Source organism: Triturus cristatus, chromosome 5_2 (genome assembly GCF_964204655.1).
Source record: "Triturus cristatus chromosome 5_2, aTriCri1.1, whole genome shotgun sequence".
Lineage (NCBI taxonomy): Eukaryota > Metazoa > Chordata > Amphibia > Caudata > Salamandridae > Triturus > Triturus cristatus.
In genome coordinates this window covers 7,857,244-7,875,854 of record NC_140588.1, presented here as the reverse complement: position 1 = coordinate 7,875,854, position 18,611 = coordinate 7,857,244, and the positions used below count along the sequence as shown (strand labels likewise).

At 49.1% G+C, this 18,611-nt stretch overlaps 1 protein-coding gene across 1 annotated transcript in view; it reads right to left on the bottom strand.

The window, feature by feature from the left end:
- Positions 1 to 18,611, bottom strand: part of DNAH5 (dynein axonemal heavy chain 5) — a 5,853,083-nt gene that overhangs the window by 4,146,235 nt on the left and 1,688,237 nt on the right. The window contains exon 17 of the mRNA XM_085606747.1: positions 8,800 to 8,945. Coding sequence (XP_085462873.1) covers positions 8,800 to 8,945 — 146 coding nt within the window. The remainder of the gene's footprint in view (positions 1 to 8,799; positions 8,946 to 18,611) is intronic.

Here is an 18,611-nt window from a genome sequence, read left to right as displayed (position 1 = left end):
GTTGAGATTGTCCTCTGCTCGGGCCCACAAATCGAGAGACAAGGGACCACGGATGGCAGCAAAATGGAGTGCGTAAAAGGAGCCCACGGGCCACCGGAGGGGGCTAGGGCACTGGTCTTTGGCACGGATGCTGCTTGGTGGTTGGCTCAATAATGGGTCAAAGCACAACTTCCCCACTGGTCAGGGTCGTGTGCTACGCAAGAGGTGGCCAGTGTCCTGGGGTATTGGGAATCTCGGCACCGACGTGGTCCACGGTACTCAGGTTTGCTGAGCACACTCACTGGCCTCTGATATGCTTAGGAAACCCACCTCAAGGGTGCTGGAAGTCGTCGAAGTCCGTGGGAGCAGCGAGGTTCCAACCGGGTCACTTACAGTGTTTCAGGTGCCTGCCAAGCAGGGGGATAACTCCTTTATCCCAAGGGAAATTTCTTCCATCAGCTGGGCAACAGCAAGTTGAAGGTCAAGACTGTAAAGTTCAAGATTAATCTGAGGCTCTGGGGCCACGTTATTCACCTTTATCCCCAAGATTAGGGGAGTGTCCAGAGTAGTGTCCACCAATGAGAGGTGAAGCGAGAAAGGGTGGCTACACCCTCTCCCCTTTGTGTGTTTCCCACCTGGGCGAGGGGCAGGATGCCCCTGAACCGGTTCCAGGCAGTGTATGCAGAATGTAGGGTACGTGCAACTCTGAAAGGCAACATATGGTGCACCCACCCTGTTCCAAGCCACATATCCTGTCTGGGGAGATGCTAGCACCTCCCTGCCACAGGAGCCCTATTGTCCAGCTGGCGAGGCTGTGATTTTCCCCAGCAACAGCCAGCCAGAGTCGTGTGGGTGGCGGGTAGTAGCCATTTTGTACTACGTGTGCACTTTTAAATTGGTGTCCGAATTCTGCCGCTTTTCCCATATCGCCCCTCTAGCAGGGGGGAATCGTGCCCTCATGCATATGGCTGGACTGGGGGTAGGATTCCTACATGTTTGACACCAAACACGATATGGTTCTGTGTAACCATTCTCAAGTTATCACGCTATCGCGATAGACTTATAATGCGGTTAAGAGTATATGGTATGGCTACACTACAAACAACCCAGCAATGAGGTTGCAGAGAGGCCCTACTCACATAGGGGTCCCCCCTCACACATACCTCAGCACCCTGCCCTGTAGGATTAGCAAGGCCTGCTATAGGGGTGAACTATGAGAGTACATGTGTTGTAATGGGGTGGGATATAGGCTACCTATATCCCTGTAAAGGGTGCTAGCAACACCTTACCCAGACTACAGTAGTGGTCTGGTGGTGTCAGTTTGTATGGCTGTCCCAGGGTGGCACAATAAGTGCTGGTAGGCCTACTGGGGGACCCATGCCCTGGGTACCTAGGGTACCATCTACAAGGGACTGGTAGGGCATGCCCAGTATCCAATTAGGTTAGCAGGATTCCAGCCAGACTAGTCAAAAACCACTCAAATACCAGGCTAAAAGTTGGGGGCAACCATTAGTCAGATTCCACCTTCCTACAAGAGGTTACAATTCAAGGCAGGTTTTAGATGTAATCAAAGCAGCAACTTCAGCTGCATGGGGTTGATAGCAATGTATTAATTTTTCTCACCAGTGCATTCTTCTTTTCTTTGGTGTATTCTTGGTAATCACATTGGGTTACACCAGATATTGGTTTCAAATAAGTAACATCTCTCGGGCTTCTCCTTGAAGCTTTGACCCATCCTTAGGTTGAATTGCAATCATCATAAATTCCTTCTATTGGGGGGCGTGGCTAAGCCACGGAGTGTGATGGCCGCAGTGTAGCGGAGCTCTGCCACTCCCAACCTTCCCCCTCGCTTATCTGGCATAATTATCCTGATTTTGTGTGATATCTTTCTGTCGGAAGGCTCGGTGAATGTGAGCAGGAGCCGGGGGCATTCAGACATCGACCAGGAGCTGGGAATCCAGCGAGATCGGAGTGCGGCCTGACTGCGAGGCGGAGGCTGGACCTTGCGTTGGTGGAAGCGGCGGCACGCGCACCCACTGGCTGTGCGGGGACGCCCGGGGCTCCGAAGCCGAGAGGCTCCCGCAGTGTGTCTCTTCTCCGGAACGCAGCCTGGGTAGCTGAGGGCAGGTGCAGACGGAGCGGCGACCTTAAGCGTGCTGCGACGCATTGGTGAACGTATGGTCAGCGCGGAGGAGAGGCCGCCCCTAGCACCAGCGTTTAACCGGACCGGTTCTCCAGCTGCCATTTTTGACGCACAAATCACCCGGGGGCTGCCTGGGGTCCGTTTCCCCCCCCCCCCCCCCCTCGCCCCTCTTCATCGGGGCAGTGACTGTGGACAGTAGTGGAGGGCCCAAGGGGGCGACAGAGCTGCGGCGGCCTGTGGGAAGGGGCAGACGGTGGGGAACCAGTGTGAGGAGCCAAGGTGGAGTAGTGGGACCTACGGCTGCCTCGAGACCCCGCAGCTTGCCCCCGTACATCGTGACGGAGATACCGCCTCCACAGGACTGTGACACCGCGCGGGTACCGAGGGGTGCTGATGCAGGGGCCCAGAGTTATGCGGGGCCCAACACGCCATAACACACGGAGGTGGGCATGGAAGAAGTGGGGGCCCGGGGGGCGGGGGAGAAATAGTTGAGCCTATTCCCTCTGGCCCATGCAGTTATTGACCATCAGGCATTGATGCAGTGCACCACAGTGACAAGGAGTTAGACGGAGACCGGCCCATTCTTTACTTGGAGAGAGCTGCCCATACATACGGCTGTTTAACCCGTATCGCTGATCCTTCTGGGCCCAGGTGACAAGCAATTGGAGCACTCTTGGAGCATTAATCAGCCTGCCCCAAATAGAAGCTAATTGCGGACTGGGTGTTGCGATTGTGGGACTCTGGCCCCCATCTCCCTGAAAGTGGACCCCGTGTGGGGACGTCGGTGCCTGGAACAGTTGGAGTGGACTTCCTGCTCATATTCCCGGACACGGTTGTGTGCCCTTGTAGCCAGGTGGCTCGACCCACTGTGCGAGCCGGGATATAATTTGTGCGGCGCAATGGCGTCCAACAAAGGCAGCAAAAGAGGACAACAGTCCAAATTAGACAAGTTTACACTCCCCAAACCATCTGTCTCTGGATCATCCCCCACGAGTAGAACTGGAGGTGCGATGGGGGAGGCGGCCACAGAACCCACACTCAAAGATGTCCTAGAAGCCATAGCTGGAATCAAGACCTCATTGGAACACAAGATGGATACCATCACGGTGGAGGTCAACTTACTCCGGGCAGACTTGAACAAAAACAACGAGCAGGTCAAGCAAGCGGAGCTCACCTCGGCAAGCCTTGTGGAAGACACCTCCCAGCTGCAGACGAAGGTCAAGGAACTGCAGCAATTCCGGAAATCAGCTGAACTTAAACTGGATGACTATGAAGGGCATCTACGACGCAATAACGTGCGAATCCTGGGTGTTCCGGAGCGATTGGAGGGGCAGGCCACGGATCTCTTCGTCGAGGATCTTATCTTAAATCACCTGCAACCCAGGGGACTCAGGAAGTTTTTTGTTATTGAGAGAGCGCATAGAGTTCCTGGGGGACGGCCGAAACCTGGGGCTCCCCCTCGTCCGATCCTCCCTAGGGTTCTCAACTTCCGCGACAAAGACGTAATACTCCAGCATTCCCGGACGGGGCCTCCCCTGAAGTATGAAAACGCGGAAATAACTTTTTTCCCGGACTTCACCCAGTTGGTACAGAGGCAAAGACGCTCCTTTCTGGGGATCAAGAAGGCATTGCGGGACAAGGGGTACAAGTACGCAATGTTGTTCCCAGCCAGACTCCGAGTGGAGGCGGACGGAAAGGCCTGGTTTTTCGATAACCCTGAAATAGCGGCGGACTGGCTGGAGAATCGCTAATTGCTTCCTTGCGGAACTTTGTGGTGAGGGGGTTCGGGGGTGGGGGCGGATGGGGAGTGGGGGAGCGGTAGATGTGGGTTTATATTGCTACCCGATCTTAGGTAGAGAGCCGAACTCTGGTGAGACTGCCTGATGGTTGTCATAGCGGATGGTGTGAGCCTTCAGAGCTGATATGTTAGACTTGCAGGCTTGCAAGTGATGCATCACACAACTTCACTGATTGTGGCTGGGGGGAGGGAGGGGGCGCTGCGTACCCCATTTTTCTACTTTTAGTATCTTATAGGGCTACAGGCACTCTGCAAGTTGAGTTATGGGCAGTTTGAAGCCCAGAGCACAGGGGTGCAGGGAGGGGGGAGGTTGGGAGGGAATGTTCTTGTTTTTAGGTTTTGAATTGTGTGTAGAATTTGTTTTTATCGACGTCACCAACATCGGTCACCGAGCAGGAGCGGATTTTATGCCTAAATATAGATGGATACACAAGGAGATTTAGGGGTTAGAGTCATCAGCTGGAATGTCAACGGCCTGGGGGACAATATTAAACGTGGCATGGTCAACCAATATATCAGGCGTCAGGCCCCAGATGTCATACTCCTACAGGAAACACACCTTATTGGGGACATATGTCAGGCTCTGAACAAGGGAGGTTACAGGTTGGTGGCACATGCAGGATTCACTACGGGGTCACGAGGAGTGGGCATATTAACCAAAAACTTGTTCCCTTTCACAGCACAAACCACATGGTCTGACGTACGGGGTAGATATATCGGGGTTTCTGGGATGTGGGAGGGCAGGATAGCCACCTTTGTCTCAGTGTATGTTCCCCCTGGTCTACAAAACGATGCATTCGCAGACCTGGGACATATCCTTTTGTCACTCCCTGTGGGCCTCCTAGTGATGGGGGAGACTTCAATGCGGTGTTGTCCAGGGCGCTTGACCGCCACCCTCCACGGGAACTCAGACCTTCACAGAAATGGCTACCAGACTTCCTGGAGTCCATGGGACTGGTGGTAGGTGGAGGCTATGCAATCCAGACAGGACTCAATACACGTTCTTGTCGGGAGCCCACCATAGTCTATCTCGTATTGACTATATCCTAGTCCGGGCGGCACAGGCGTTCAATATCCGTGAGGTTCGTCACTTGAGTAGAAGCATCTCAGACCACTCTCCGGTCTGGATGAAGGTAGTCCTGGGGCAAATGAGCGCCGGAAGGATAGCCCCCATTAACTCATGGTATCTGAGAGACCCGGAAACTCAAAAGAAAATAGCCCAAGCCACAGACAACTATTTCCAAGACAATGAGGGGACAGTTGACTCAGCTCAGACGCTATGGGAAGCCTACAAAGCAGTTATTCGAGTGGAACCCCTATCTCTGATAGCGGGAAAGAAAAATAACAAGCAGGCAGAGTTAGTGCACGCAGAAGACGAAATACTGAGAGGGGACGAGGAATTAGCTCAGTCCGTAACAACCGACAAGATACATCTCCTCAAATTGAAACAAGAGGAATTCCAAAGTATAGCCGAGGATAGAGCCAGGGCACAGGGCAGAGATACGCAGAGTAGAATTTATGAACATGGGGATAAGGCGGGGAAGCTAATTGCATGGTTGGATAGGAAGGAGCGGGCGGCCCGGCTGGTGCCCGAACTGCAAGGCGGAGATTCCGCCCCACAAATGACCCACAGGAGATAGCGAACCAATTTAGAGACTACTATCAAACGGTCTACCGTATGACTAGTAAATGCACAGACGACAACAATAGGGGATTGCTTAGGGATATTAGACTTCCCACCCTCTCCGATGAAAATAATGAGTATCTTGAGTCAGCTCTCACAGACAATGAGGTGGCACAGGCAATACGGGGAGTGAATTCAGGAAAGGCGTCCGGTCCCAATGGCATACCAATCGAATTGTACAAACTGAGACTGGATAAGATAGCCCCGTACCTTAGCTCAATGTTTTTAGAGAGCAGGGACAAGGGGTTGCTCCCTTTTGATCAACGACTTGAAAATATAGTAGTCATTCACAGGGAGGGCAAATCCAAAACCAGCTGTGCGTCCTATAGGCCTATATCGTTGCTGAATGCAGACCCTAAGATCCTTGCTAAATTACTAGCTAACCTGAAAAAACGATCTAGGGTCAAGGCTATAACAGCAGCAAGGCTTAGCCTGGTAATATCAAAAAACAAAAGAGCTGCCAATGCTGCCCATTATTTGACACATATTCACATTCAAAGTGTAATCATTGAAAAATTAACACTGATGACTTCTTTTTCTGTCAGATTTAATCTTGAATGACTTGAATTATAAAAAACACATAACACTACATTGTACCCCAAACCAAAAGACTCATCTTAAAGTGATGTACATAATTTTTTGTATACATATTTTACTTTTTGGGAAAGACACAACAAAAAACTTTAATCTATACAAGACCCACATTAAATACGTCACTCATACCCATTCTTACCAATCATATCTAAACACACCAAAATATTTCATAATGAATTATAGAGGCCATCAGCACAAATGATATATCATTCACAAAGAACTCTATTTTGATTTAGCTCGAGGATTGGCCTCAGACTAAAGGTCGACACGTTTCAGATCCCTTTTCTTGGAGAGATCCTCATCAGGACCAATGTACGAATGAAACAAACAGAAACAAAAAACTGCGTTTACTAAATGACCCAATGCATTGCATATCTAAGCCTCCAAGCCACTAAGTTTAACTCTTACCTGCACTGCTGCAGTAAAAATCCTAAACAGAATTGATTCCGATATGGACCTAAAAAGGGGGGTAACAACAAGGTCTCTTAATGCTACCGTACTTGATTAAAAGTCATTGACAGCCTCCTAAACCGTACATTGTAGTCAGTGTTTAATCATAGCTTCTTACTTGTGATGTCTTGGCAGTATGTGGACCCAACTGTGGGCGGGAGGTTGAGGATTCTGTTATATGAAAAAATGGGCGTGTTACTTTGAGTACAAGGGTTAACATAGTCTTATTCAGAAATTCTGGAACTCCTTTTATTGAAAACATACCTTAAATCGTAGCGTTTGGTCGAGCAAACAGAGGACGATCGATATTTCTAAGTCCTTGGCATTTACTTCTCTCTATGAGGAACAGAAACGGACCGATTAGGGTGCCGTCGCACGGCTGACTACGCAAGTCTAATTAACTCACGTCCATAGTGAAAGCCTTCTTTTCTTTACTCGCGCAGGTCTTACCTTCAATTGCAATGGTTTCCGGCGTGTTGTATTACTCGCTGCCTTCAACACATTGGCGTCTTCCTGGTGTTAAACTTCCTATGTGCCGTTCAGATCTCGCGATCTTTCTACTGCCTCTGGGAAATGTAGTTCAGAATCGTGCTGTGTTCGCGTATATGTAAACAAACTTTATTCGATACTGGTGCTTAAATGAACAACACTATCTTCTTTATGTGGATGCCTAATTGCTACATGGAAGCCTTAATAAGATGGGAGTTGACCGAGTGCTGATCTCTTATTGTATTATATTGTATTGGTGAAATGATGTCCTGCTCATACCCTTGGAGCCTTTAGCATTAAACCTGATGTTAGACTTTGTCTATATCGTCTAATTATAGCGGTCTTCAACTGCCTCTGGAGACTGCGGTTTGATGACGCGCAGATACGCGTGTGAGTAAGCTGAATTGACTCAGTTATGGTGATTGAATAGATATCGGTCCGTGTTATGGAAGCCATATAGCTGGTATTAAAAAGGTGGCCACCCTGGCAACTCCACTGTGGAACTCGGAAAAGCTGGGAAGCCTATGGCAATCCAAGGGCTTTGATAAATGGGACTTTATAGGACTCTCACAGATCAAAGACATCTGGGGTTAGGAGACTATTCTCCCCTTTGCCTCTCTCCAACAGCAGTACCGCCTGGCAGATACGGAATATTTTCGGTACCTTCAAGTCCGACATTCCTTGCTCTCTCATGTCAAGAGCAAATCCACACTGCCGGAGGCCTCCCCCTTGGAGGACAGAATACTGGATGGTCACCTTCCTGAGAAGACCATTTCCCTGATTTACAAAAAGCTAATTAATAATATAGAAGTTCCATTACAATCACTGAAGGAGAAATGGGTTAGAGACGGCTTAGAACTGGATGATGAGGATTGGCAGGAGGCGGTCTCCATGAGAATAGTGACGTTCCAGGCGAGACTGTGATTGGTACAGCTCAAAATTCTTCACATGATTTATTTCACGGGGCCGGGCTTGGTACGTTTGGGTAGAGCAGAAACTGGGGAGTGCAGACGTGGATGCGGGGATACTGGCACTTTTATGCACATATGGGAATGTGTACATATTCAGTCTTATTGGCAAGCCATACATCACACAATACGAAAGGTTCTGAGTATTGACCTTCAGCCGGAGGCCCGTAGATGCCTGCTAAATATTTGGGAACCTACGGATCTCACACTACACAATGGGCAACTCTGGCACTAATGATTGCTAAAAGGAATTTTGCGCAGCTTTGAGGGGCCCATCAGCCACCTACACTGGGAAAGTGGGAAGAGAGCCTAGACTGGTGTATGTTCCGGGAGAAAACGGTTTATGTTGCAAGGGGGTGCCCTGGTAAATGGAATAGAGTGTGGGGGGCCTGGAATCATTGCAGAGGGGATATTTGTACCCCACCGACTCCACTGAATGACTCTGAGACTCTTGAGACCCCTTGATTTATTTTACACTGTAAACTGTGATTTGATTTTTTGTGTTCCATATTGAAATCATGGACTATGTATGGTCCCTCGCTCAAGATTGTCAATGGTGAAATTTGTTGATGATATTTAATAAAAAGAATTATAAAAATCCTTCTTTTTAACAGGAAGGTACCCTGCACCCATAGATGATTAAATATCAAACTGAAAAAAATATGCTGTGCGCAGCACATTGGCTTTGAATCACCTTAGTCATTTGAAGAAATTCATCGCAGGTAAGTGGTTCATCTTCTGGCAGGCTGCACAGTGAGATTGTGCTCATTTCGAACAGTACAGTGTCAATTCTGAATTCGACCAAATCATTCACTCGATCCAACAAAAGCTCCAGTTCACCTATGAAAAATGGCACCACAAAAAAGAGACAAAGACACTGGTCAACATCCTGCAACTCAGTATTGCACATCACACTTTAATTTACTGTCTGCAATGTAGAGGACTGTTGGAAATGAAAGCCTCTAAATAACACTACCACTCACTGTGCACCCCATGCACATGCTTCACATCCCCTGCGGCCCACCTTCTAACTCCCCCCACCTTAGTGGCATCAATGCAGCCCTCAGTAACATCATAGACCATACTTTTTGCCCCAGGGAAATTGTTTGCGAGTAACCATTGTTTAGAAGGGGGCTGGCTCACCAAGAAGGAATTTAAGTTAAATAGAATGAAAGAAAATACAAATTCAAAGCCAAAGAAGGGTTTCTGATCATTTGGGCTATTTTTACTATCGTTTTTTAGTTAAACAATATGAACATGACTCAGCTGTGAATTGTATTCAGTTTCACTATTGTGCTATGTTACACTCGTATTTATACACTGGTGATGGTTGTCTGTAATATATGATAATAGCTGATAAAATAAATTGTTGATGTTTTGTGTTTAATAATGAAATAATTGAAAAGCATAACAGCATGGCACCAGAATAAAGTCCAGGTGCTGTGAATGCCTTAATACATCATTAAAATGTTATGGCTGACTGATGTTCGTGTACATTTTTAATTTTGCTTACAGTACCACCTTCAAAAGGCCTCAAAAAAGCACCCATTACCTCTACAGATGTACATTTGTCACAGGTACTGCATCTGAGGTGCACTTCTTGTACCAAGCATCACCACTTCATTAGATATATTGAAAGTAAAACATTTTTCTCCAGCTTTTGTGCCTGCGATTGAGGGAGCACAGAAGCCAGTGAAAAATGCCATATGAGACAATTGCATATACGCATACATCACTTGATCACCAACGTTTCAGAGTGCATTGCATGTTCTTAGATGGTGCGGGTGGAATTTGATGACTAAAAAAGAAAATACTGATGCTTCTGCTATTCTGAGAGTCATGCAGTGCATTACACCTGGGCGGATGTATGTCGTTACAACACAGGGAAATACCATGCATGCCTTTACCACACTTGTTTTACAATGCATGCGTTTGCAACACAGGTAAGTATAACTAAGATAGGTCATATACATAAATATCTATGAAAAATTATTTGGGGGAGACCCCCCTAAACCCCCCACTTAAAAAATCTCATAAAACTACCCTTATCCCCCCTTTCCCCTACACACCACAAATCCCTAAAACTACCCTAGCCACCCAATACCCTTACCCACCCCAAAACCCTAAAATATCATCAACATCCTGTACCCCTACCCACCCCTAAATCCTAAAAATACTCTTACCAGCCTATATCCCTACCCACCCCTAAACCCTAAAAATACCCTTTCAACCTATACACATACACTCCCCTAAAAATACCGTACAACCCAATACCCTTGCCCAACCCTATTCCCTAAAAACTTCCTTCCAATACCCTTACCCACCCCAAAACCTAAAAATACCCTTACCACCCTGACCATCCCTAAACCCCTACCCGACCCTAAAGCCTTATAGGTATATATACCTAATAAATATATATTATCTACTGGCGGTCGCCAGTAGGTAGTTATAGTTAGGACCCTGTTTCCATAGGAAAACCGCAACATTCTATTTGGAATAACTTTGGCGCCGGTCGACGAATCCTCGCGAAATTTTCAAAACTAATGGGGCGCTACGCTCCGCTCCTACCCTGAAAGTCTCGGGGGGATTCGTCAAGCGGGGGCTGAGAAAAAAGGGGGGTCCCAAAACGCGTTTTTCCCATGCATTTTTCCATAGGACCTTTAGACACAGCTACAGCCCGAACGGCTGAACAGAGTTACTTGAAATTTGGCAGAGAGGTAGTCCTCAGGTCAAGGAAGTGCCTTTTGTAGGTCTGGTGTAAATCTGTTCAGTAGTTCCTGAGAAAATAGCATTTAAATCAATATATATATCTGTGGCAGCTTACGGTGCGCTTACGGTACGCTTACGGTAAGCTTACCGTACGCGTACGGTGCCGTGCGCGAGCGCGAATCTGATTGGCTGTTAGATCTTAGTAAACATTCGAATCGGTGGAAACCAGGAAGTGACGGCCGCCATTTTCTCTCTCGCACTCTGAGAGGGGGTTAAAAAACAAAGGCCAAAAACATGTAAAGGGGCTGTTTAGACAGCTCCTAAGCACCTAGCCATGTTGAGGGAGTCCCCAAAGATCCCCCAAGGCCAAAAGTGGAATTTTAATTTTTTCGATAATTTCGCCGATTACGCTTACCGTACGCGTACGGTAAAAATTATTTAAAAAAAAAAATATCCATAGTTTCCCCACCCCATGTGCAAATGGAGCCCGAAGTGCACCATTTGTGCATGGCATATTACTTAACCCAAAAATTAAAATATTACCTTTCACAACGAAGCGCATCATATGTCCTCCATGTGCGCATGGTGCGCGAAGCGCATCGTGCGTACATGGCCCATCTAGCGTGCCCACCGTGCGTGCACGGCACTAACTGCGTAAAGTGGGCGCGCGGTGCGCGAAGCGCACCGCGTGCTCACTGTGCGCGCACGGTGCGCGAAGCGCACCGTGCGCGCACGGAACTAACTGCGTTAGGTGGGCGCGCACGCCACGAATGGCGTAAAGTAACTTAGCATTTAAAAAAACCTACAAATTCACTGAAAAAACCATAGGTTTCACACACGTTATAGTTAGGAATTAGCATTTAAAAAACCTTGCAAATTCAGTGAAAAAACCATAGGTTTCACACATGTTATAGTTAGCTGGACATTTTACTGATAAAAAACCAATGAAATTCCCCCGTTATAGTTAGTGCAGGCAACTATAACTCACGCGACCGCAATCCTCTGCTGATGACATATGTGTCTTTATGAAAAAAAAATATTTGTAATATATGTATAGCTCAAATTTAATGGAAGAAGACATGGGCAAATAAGTGTCTAAATACAGTATTAGCATCAGCAGAGGATTGCGGTCGCGTGAGTTATAGTTGCCTGCACTAACTATAACGGGGGAATTTCATTGGTTTTTTATCAGTAAAATGTCCAGCTAACTATAACATGTGTGAAACCTATGGTTTTTTCACTGAATATATATATATACACACACACATACATACATATATATCGAAATATATAATATATAAATATATATATATATATATATCTGTAGTTATACACACACATACATAAACAAAGGTTACAGGTATGTTATAGTTAGGTTCAAATTGTACACGCACAACACCATAGAAATTCAACAGATATAGTTCTACTTATCTCAAGAAACTATAACTCATGCCCTAAGGTAACTATAACTCACGCCCCGCCATGCACAGTTTTCAAATATTGCAGGTTTTTTATTATGAATCTCATACAAGTTATCAGTACTGATGTAACATGTGGGATAAGTAGCACTGCATGGTGGTGACGCAAATTATAGTTACTTTAGAGCATGAGTTAGAGTTTCTTGAGATAAATATATCTATAACTGTTGAATTTCTATAGTTTTAAAATTTTAACCTAACTATGATGTTGAGGTAACCTTTGGTTTTCTCACTAAATTTCTAGTTTTTTTTTTAAATGTTAAGTAATGTTTGATTACTTTACATTAATCCAACCCCCAAAGACAGTGCGCAGTGGGAGTCAGCCGCAGAGACCCCATGCCCCGGGTCCTAGCCAGTTAATTTTGCGTGCCCTGGCCCGCGGTCCCTACCGGCTCCCCACCACCAGCAGGCGCCAGAATTGCTCCTGCATGCATGGCGCAGCAAAACTATGCTGCTCCCTACGCATGCTGGAGCAATTCTTTAATCTGTTTTCCTGCATGCTTGACAACAGGCAGGAGAATAGATAAAAAATCCACTCCCAGCGGGCAGGAGTAGTTTTCCTGCTCCTGCCCACTGGGAACAGACTAACTGTTTGTTCCCCCTTGGTGGGAGCTGTCAAAGCTCCTGCCCAGCGAAAACAAGCATCTATGTCCTGAGGGTGGGCACCTCGGGACATAGGGAGCCAGACCTGGAGGTGGTCGTCCCCAGGGCCAATAATGGCTCCAGTAGGGGGACTGTGCGGCCAGGCCCTGTGGCGCACTCTCCATATGTAGGCAATCCAGGAGGGGGGCACGCAGCCCCCTCCCAGGGCTAATTACAGCCCTGGAGACTCCATCCCCAGGAGCTACCCAATTACTAAAAGGGGCCATGCACCTCCCCTCCCTGGGATGATTTTGACCCCGGGACCCATCCCCAGGGGCTACCCAATTACTAAAAGGGGACGTGACCCCCCTCTCGGGGTCAATTTCGGCCAGAGGACCCCATCCACTGGGTCCCCGCCGCTTAATCTTGGGTGCCGTGGCCCCACCCAGGGCACCTAGTGTCCACTGTTGGAGACCGCGGGGGAGCCTCAATGCTCCCGCAGTCTCTGCCAACTCCCCGGTTCCAGCAGGATCCGGCATTCCTCCCGCATGCAGGGAGCAGCCCAATGACAGCGGGCAGGAAAACTGATGCAAAATCTGCTCCCAGTGGACGGAAGCAGTTTTCCTCCTTCCCCCCGCTGGGAGGAGACTTACTGTTTGCTCTCGCTTGGCAGGAGCTGTCAGTTTCCTGCTAAGCGAATGCAAATATCTATGTCTCGAGGATCATCGCTTCGGAACATAGGGAGCTGGCCCCTTAGGGGTGGCGGTCCCCAGGGCCATTAATGGCTCCAGGAAGGGGATCACAAGACCGCCTCCTTTCTCTTTGCAAGGCCTGCCCTGGGGAGGTGGTGGTCCCCGGGGCCAACAACAACCTAGGAGGGGAGGGCAATGCGGCGCCTCTCCCCTTTGAAAATAAGGCCTCCCTTCCCCTTTTTCTAAATTGGCCTTGCCCTGGGGAGGTGCCGGTCCCCGGCACCATTAACACCTTTGGAGGGGGGCCATATGCACCACTTCTCCATTATTATTATTACATAATGTCTCCACCCAGAGGGCCAAGGTTGAAACAAGCGCAGGAGACCGCGCTTGTTTTTTTTTAAGTTCCCAAGATTTACAGATCCCCCGCGATCATTGTGGGAACTGTTTTTAAAAAAAAATGTTTTGGCCCTGGCGGGGTCCCTGAAAGACCTCACCACCAGGCCCAGGGGGTCAGGGTATTCCTACCCTGACAACGTATCTTTTTTTAAACTTCTTTCTTGGGGATTCAGCTGAGTCCGAGTCCCAAAATGGCTGTCAACACTTCCTGGTTGAGGTGTTGGCATCCAATTAGATCTCAACATGGGATCGGTTAGATCCACAGAGGCTCTGTGTCCCTAGATAAATATAATTTTCTTTTTTGTTTAACTACCCCGCAAGCACTGAATGGATTCACACCAAATCACAAAAAGGGCTCTTTTATGGACCAAGAGCTAGCTTTCTGCCAAATTTGGTGTCATTCCGTTCAGTGATTTGGGCTGTTGTCGTGTTCAAAATCCCTATGAGAAATTGCACTTGGAAAATGCATTTAGGGCCCCCCACCCTTTTCTTGACCCGCGCTTGACGATGTTGTACAGTTCCTCAGTAAGACTGTGCGTTTGGGCAACAAAAGCGTAAAAAACTATGGGGACTGAGTCCTCTCATACCATCAGAATATGTTGACCTAGTTCCTGGCTAGCTCACAGTGCGTCATCAGGACCCCTAAACCTTCAGAACATGACAGCCCTAATTCCCCCAAGGAAATAGTGGAAACAGATCAATCCCTTTGTGTGAGAAGTTGGCCTGGTATATGCTGTTCACTAGCTATAGAAGACACCCTGTACCAGTCCAAACAACCCCTTATTGGTTATAGGTTAAAGACAACCTTTATTGAAAGCTATCCTAGTGGTAGCTATGGAGAGCAGCCTTCAGGCTAAGTCTTGAAGGAATGTAAAGCAGCTTGTTTTGCCAGTCTATAATCTCTTGAATGGCTAAATGAAAGACAATCACACCAGGTATATAAAAAAAATATATGTATTTATTTCTAAACACACCCTCCTAGTCTCCTTATGAGGCTAGAGGTGAAAACACATAAGTTACACTTCAAATATGACTATAATAAGCACAAATACACGTCAGGCCCTAGGGGCGAGCCAAACCATATACTAAAATAGTGGTATAAGAACCACGACTTAACTAGACACAAGGTCTAGAGCCTGTAGAATCGCTGGGATCCCAAGGTAGTGACACAGGGGACCCACGGGCTGTGTGCAGTGTGAGAACACAGCCGCGAGCTCCCGTTAGCTTCTATGGGGAAAGTCGCGGTTAGATTTTTCAAGATTAGGGACACTTAGAATTGAGTCAGGACCAAATCCTTTGGGACTTAGGAAGTTCTAGGGTCAACACCCACGGGAGCACCGGAGTACTCATGTTACCTCACCCAGGGAAGCTGGGTGCATTGGTGTCAAATGGTGTTGGGTTGTGTCATCGATTTCAATGGGAGCTGGCAAAGAAGTGCTGCTGCCGGGAAGATATGAAGTGTCCGAAGAGATCCAAGCCTGGATCGAAGATGAGAAGAACCTGAAAGCAGAGGGGACAGAGTCTGGGTCACTTGCCACAGACCAGGAAGACGATAGGTGGATGCCCACCGATGTCTGGTGCTTCAGGTGAAGAAGGTGAAGCTTGACTCTTCAGCCACAAGGACCAGGAGGCGTCGAGGACAACAAGGAGCTGGATTCGAGCTGTCCCACGAAGGATGTCGAGTGCTGCAGTGTCGGGGAGCCCGGATTGGACACAACAAGCCTTGGCAACAGCAGCCCATGCAGAAACGAGAAAGATGCTTTGGTGCAGACCAGCAAGGTCTGAGGGACTCACCACTTGGTTGGGAGTCAGGGCACGTCTGGAGCAACCATAGAAGCCCAAGGAAAAGCAAAGTTACCCCCTCAGGGACCCATCAGTCGACGGACCAGGGATCGCGAAGGGACCTCGAGAGGAAACACAAAACGGCGGCCCACGGGTCACTCGGGGTGACTAGGCCGACAATCTTCAGTGGATCTTCTGCTCGAGGTGGGGGCTATAAGTAACCCCAAGCACGACTTTAAGAGATGTCGAGAAGTCAATGCACTCGCAAAAGTGCACGGTGACCAGGAGTTCCGGTTCCACGCTACTCACGAGGGTTGCGGGTCTCAGCTATGCTGGGAACTCGGGTCAGCCTCTGAGATGTCTGGAAATCCTCTTCCTGGGCTGCAAATACTTCAGAGTCTGGCGGGAGCTTTAGAAATGCAGACTGGGAAAATGCTTTGTTGGTGCCTGCCAAGCAGGGGAGTCACTCCTTGACCCCAAGGGAGATTTCTTCAGTCCTCTAGTCTTTAGTAGAGCATCGAAGTTCCAGGATTCAGCTTCAGAGTTTTGTCCAGGGATATCAAAAGTTCTGGTTACAGAGGTTACTTACTTATACCTAAGGAAGGAGTTGGACTTGCTCTGGGGACCCACCTATGGGAGGGTTTGGAAAGAGGGGTGGCTACACCCATTTCCTTTGTCCAGTTTCGTGCCAGAGCAGGGGCTGGAAGCCCCTGAACCGGTTTGAGCTGGACTATGCACAGGGACACCAAATGTGCCCCGAGTGCAGGACTTCAAAGCACTCAGAGTGCTCCCACCCAGCCCCAATACACATCAGCCTGTCTTGGAGGTGGTTACACCTCCCTGTGACAGGAAACCTATTGTCCAGGCCTCCCCTGCTGGAGTTTTGGTCAGCAGCAGGAGGCCAGACACGTGTCTGTGGCTGCAGCATCCATTTTGTGAGGCCAGGGCTCTGTTAAGTTTCTACCGGGTATACTAGTGCTGCCATGTCTCTCCCTCTAGAAGGGTGGGATCATACTCCCACACCAGTTACTGTTGTCAGTGGGGGTATGATTCCAAGGTGTTTGACACCAACCACAACATGTTTCCGGGCAGCCAGTCCAAAATTAGCATTTACTGTTTAAGATATAATGCACTTAAGAGTATATGGTCAGGCTGACAACCCCGGAGAAGAGATTCCGAAGGCTGCAGAGGGGCTCAGCTCATGCCTGGGCAACCTCTCACATATAACCAAGCACTGTGCCTTCAGGATTGTTAAGGCCTTCCATAGGAGTGACTGTAGACACACACTACCGAACCCAACAGTTGCCCCGCCGATGCTGGAGCAAAGTCACAGAGGACCAGCTGAACACCACCCTCGCCCAGAACCCGCCAACCGACCCCTCTGACCCAGACGCCGCCGCCCGCAACCTCAGACAGTGGATCGACGACTGCACCAACACCCTTGCTGCTCTCAAGAAACCCCCCAACAGCCGCACCAGCAAGAAAGCCACCTGGTTCACCGAAGAGCTCCAGACCTCCAAACGAGCATGCCGGAAACTGGAGAAGAAATGGGTACACGAACGCACACCGGACAGCCACGCAGCCCACAAGGACGCCACCCGCAAACATCACCACCTCATCAGATTAGCCAAGAGATCTTCCTTCAAAACCCGCCTGGACAACAACGCACACGACAGCAAAGAGCTCTTCAGCATCGTTAAGGAACTCTCCAACCCCAGCGCCAACGACATCCCGCCCTCACAAGAACTGTGCGACTCGCTGGCCACTTTCCTCCACCGCAAGATCGCGGACATCCACGACAGCTTCAACACCACGACCACCCCAACAACACCAGTCCCCACCCACCCGACGAACACCTCCCGCATCAACGGCCTGACCTCCTGGACCAACGTCAACAATGATGAGACACGCAAGATCATGAACTCCATCCACTCAGGATCACCATCAGACTCCTGCCCACACCACATATTCAAGAAAGCAGACGCAGCCATCACACCCCAACTACGGAAGGTCATCAACATCTCCTTCGAGACAGCTACTTTCCCGGAAAGCTGGAAGCACGCCGAAATCAACGCCCTTCTCAAGAAGCCCAAGGCGGATCCCAAGGACCTCAAGAACTTCCGGCCCATCTCCCTGCTCCCGTTCCCGGCGAAGGGCATCGAGAAAATCGTCAACATGCAACTGACCCACCACCTCGAGGACGACAACAACATCTTAGACCCATCCCAGTCCGGATTCAGAAGAAACCACAGCACCGACACAGCACTCATCGCCGCCACAGACGACATCAGGCGCCAACTAGACAACGGCGAAACATCAGCCCTCATCCTCCTGGACCTGTCAGCCGCCTTCGACACGGTCTGCCACCGCACACTAAAGACACGCCTCCAAGAAGCCGGAATCCAAGAGAAAGCCCTCGACAGGACCACGTCCTTCCTCACCGGCAGAACCCAGAGCGTCCGACTCCCACCCTTCCGATCCGAAGCCACCGACATCATCTGCGGCGTACCCCAGGGCTCATCCCTCAGCCTGACGCTGTTCAACGTCTACATGGCCCCCCTCACACAAGTGGGCCGCCAGCACGACCTCAACATCATCTCCTACGCGGACGACATCCAGCTCATCCTCTCCCTCACCAAGGACCCGCACACCGAAAAAACAACCTCCACGAGAGAATGAAGGACGTCGCTGAATGGATGAGGAGCAGCCGACTGAAGCTGAACTCAGACAAGATGGAGATCCTCATCCTCGGACCGACCCCCTCAGCCTGGGACAGCTCCTGGTGCCCGACCACGCTGGGAACAGCACCAACACCCACTGATCACGCACGCAACCTAGGAATCATCCTCGACTCCTCCCTCTCC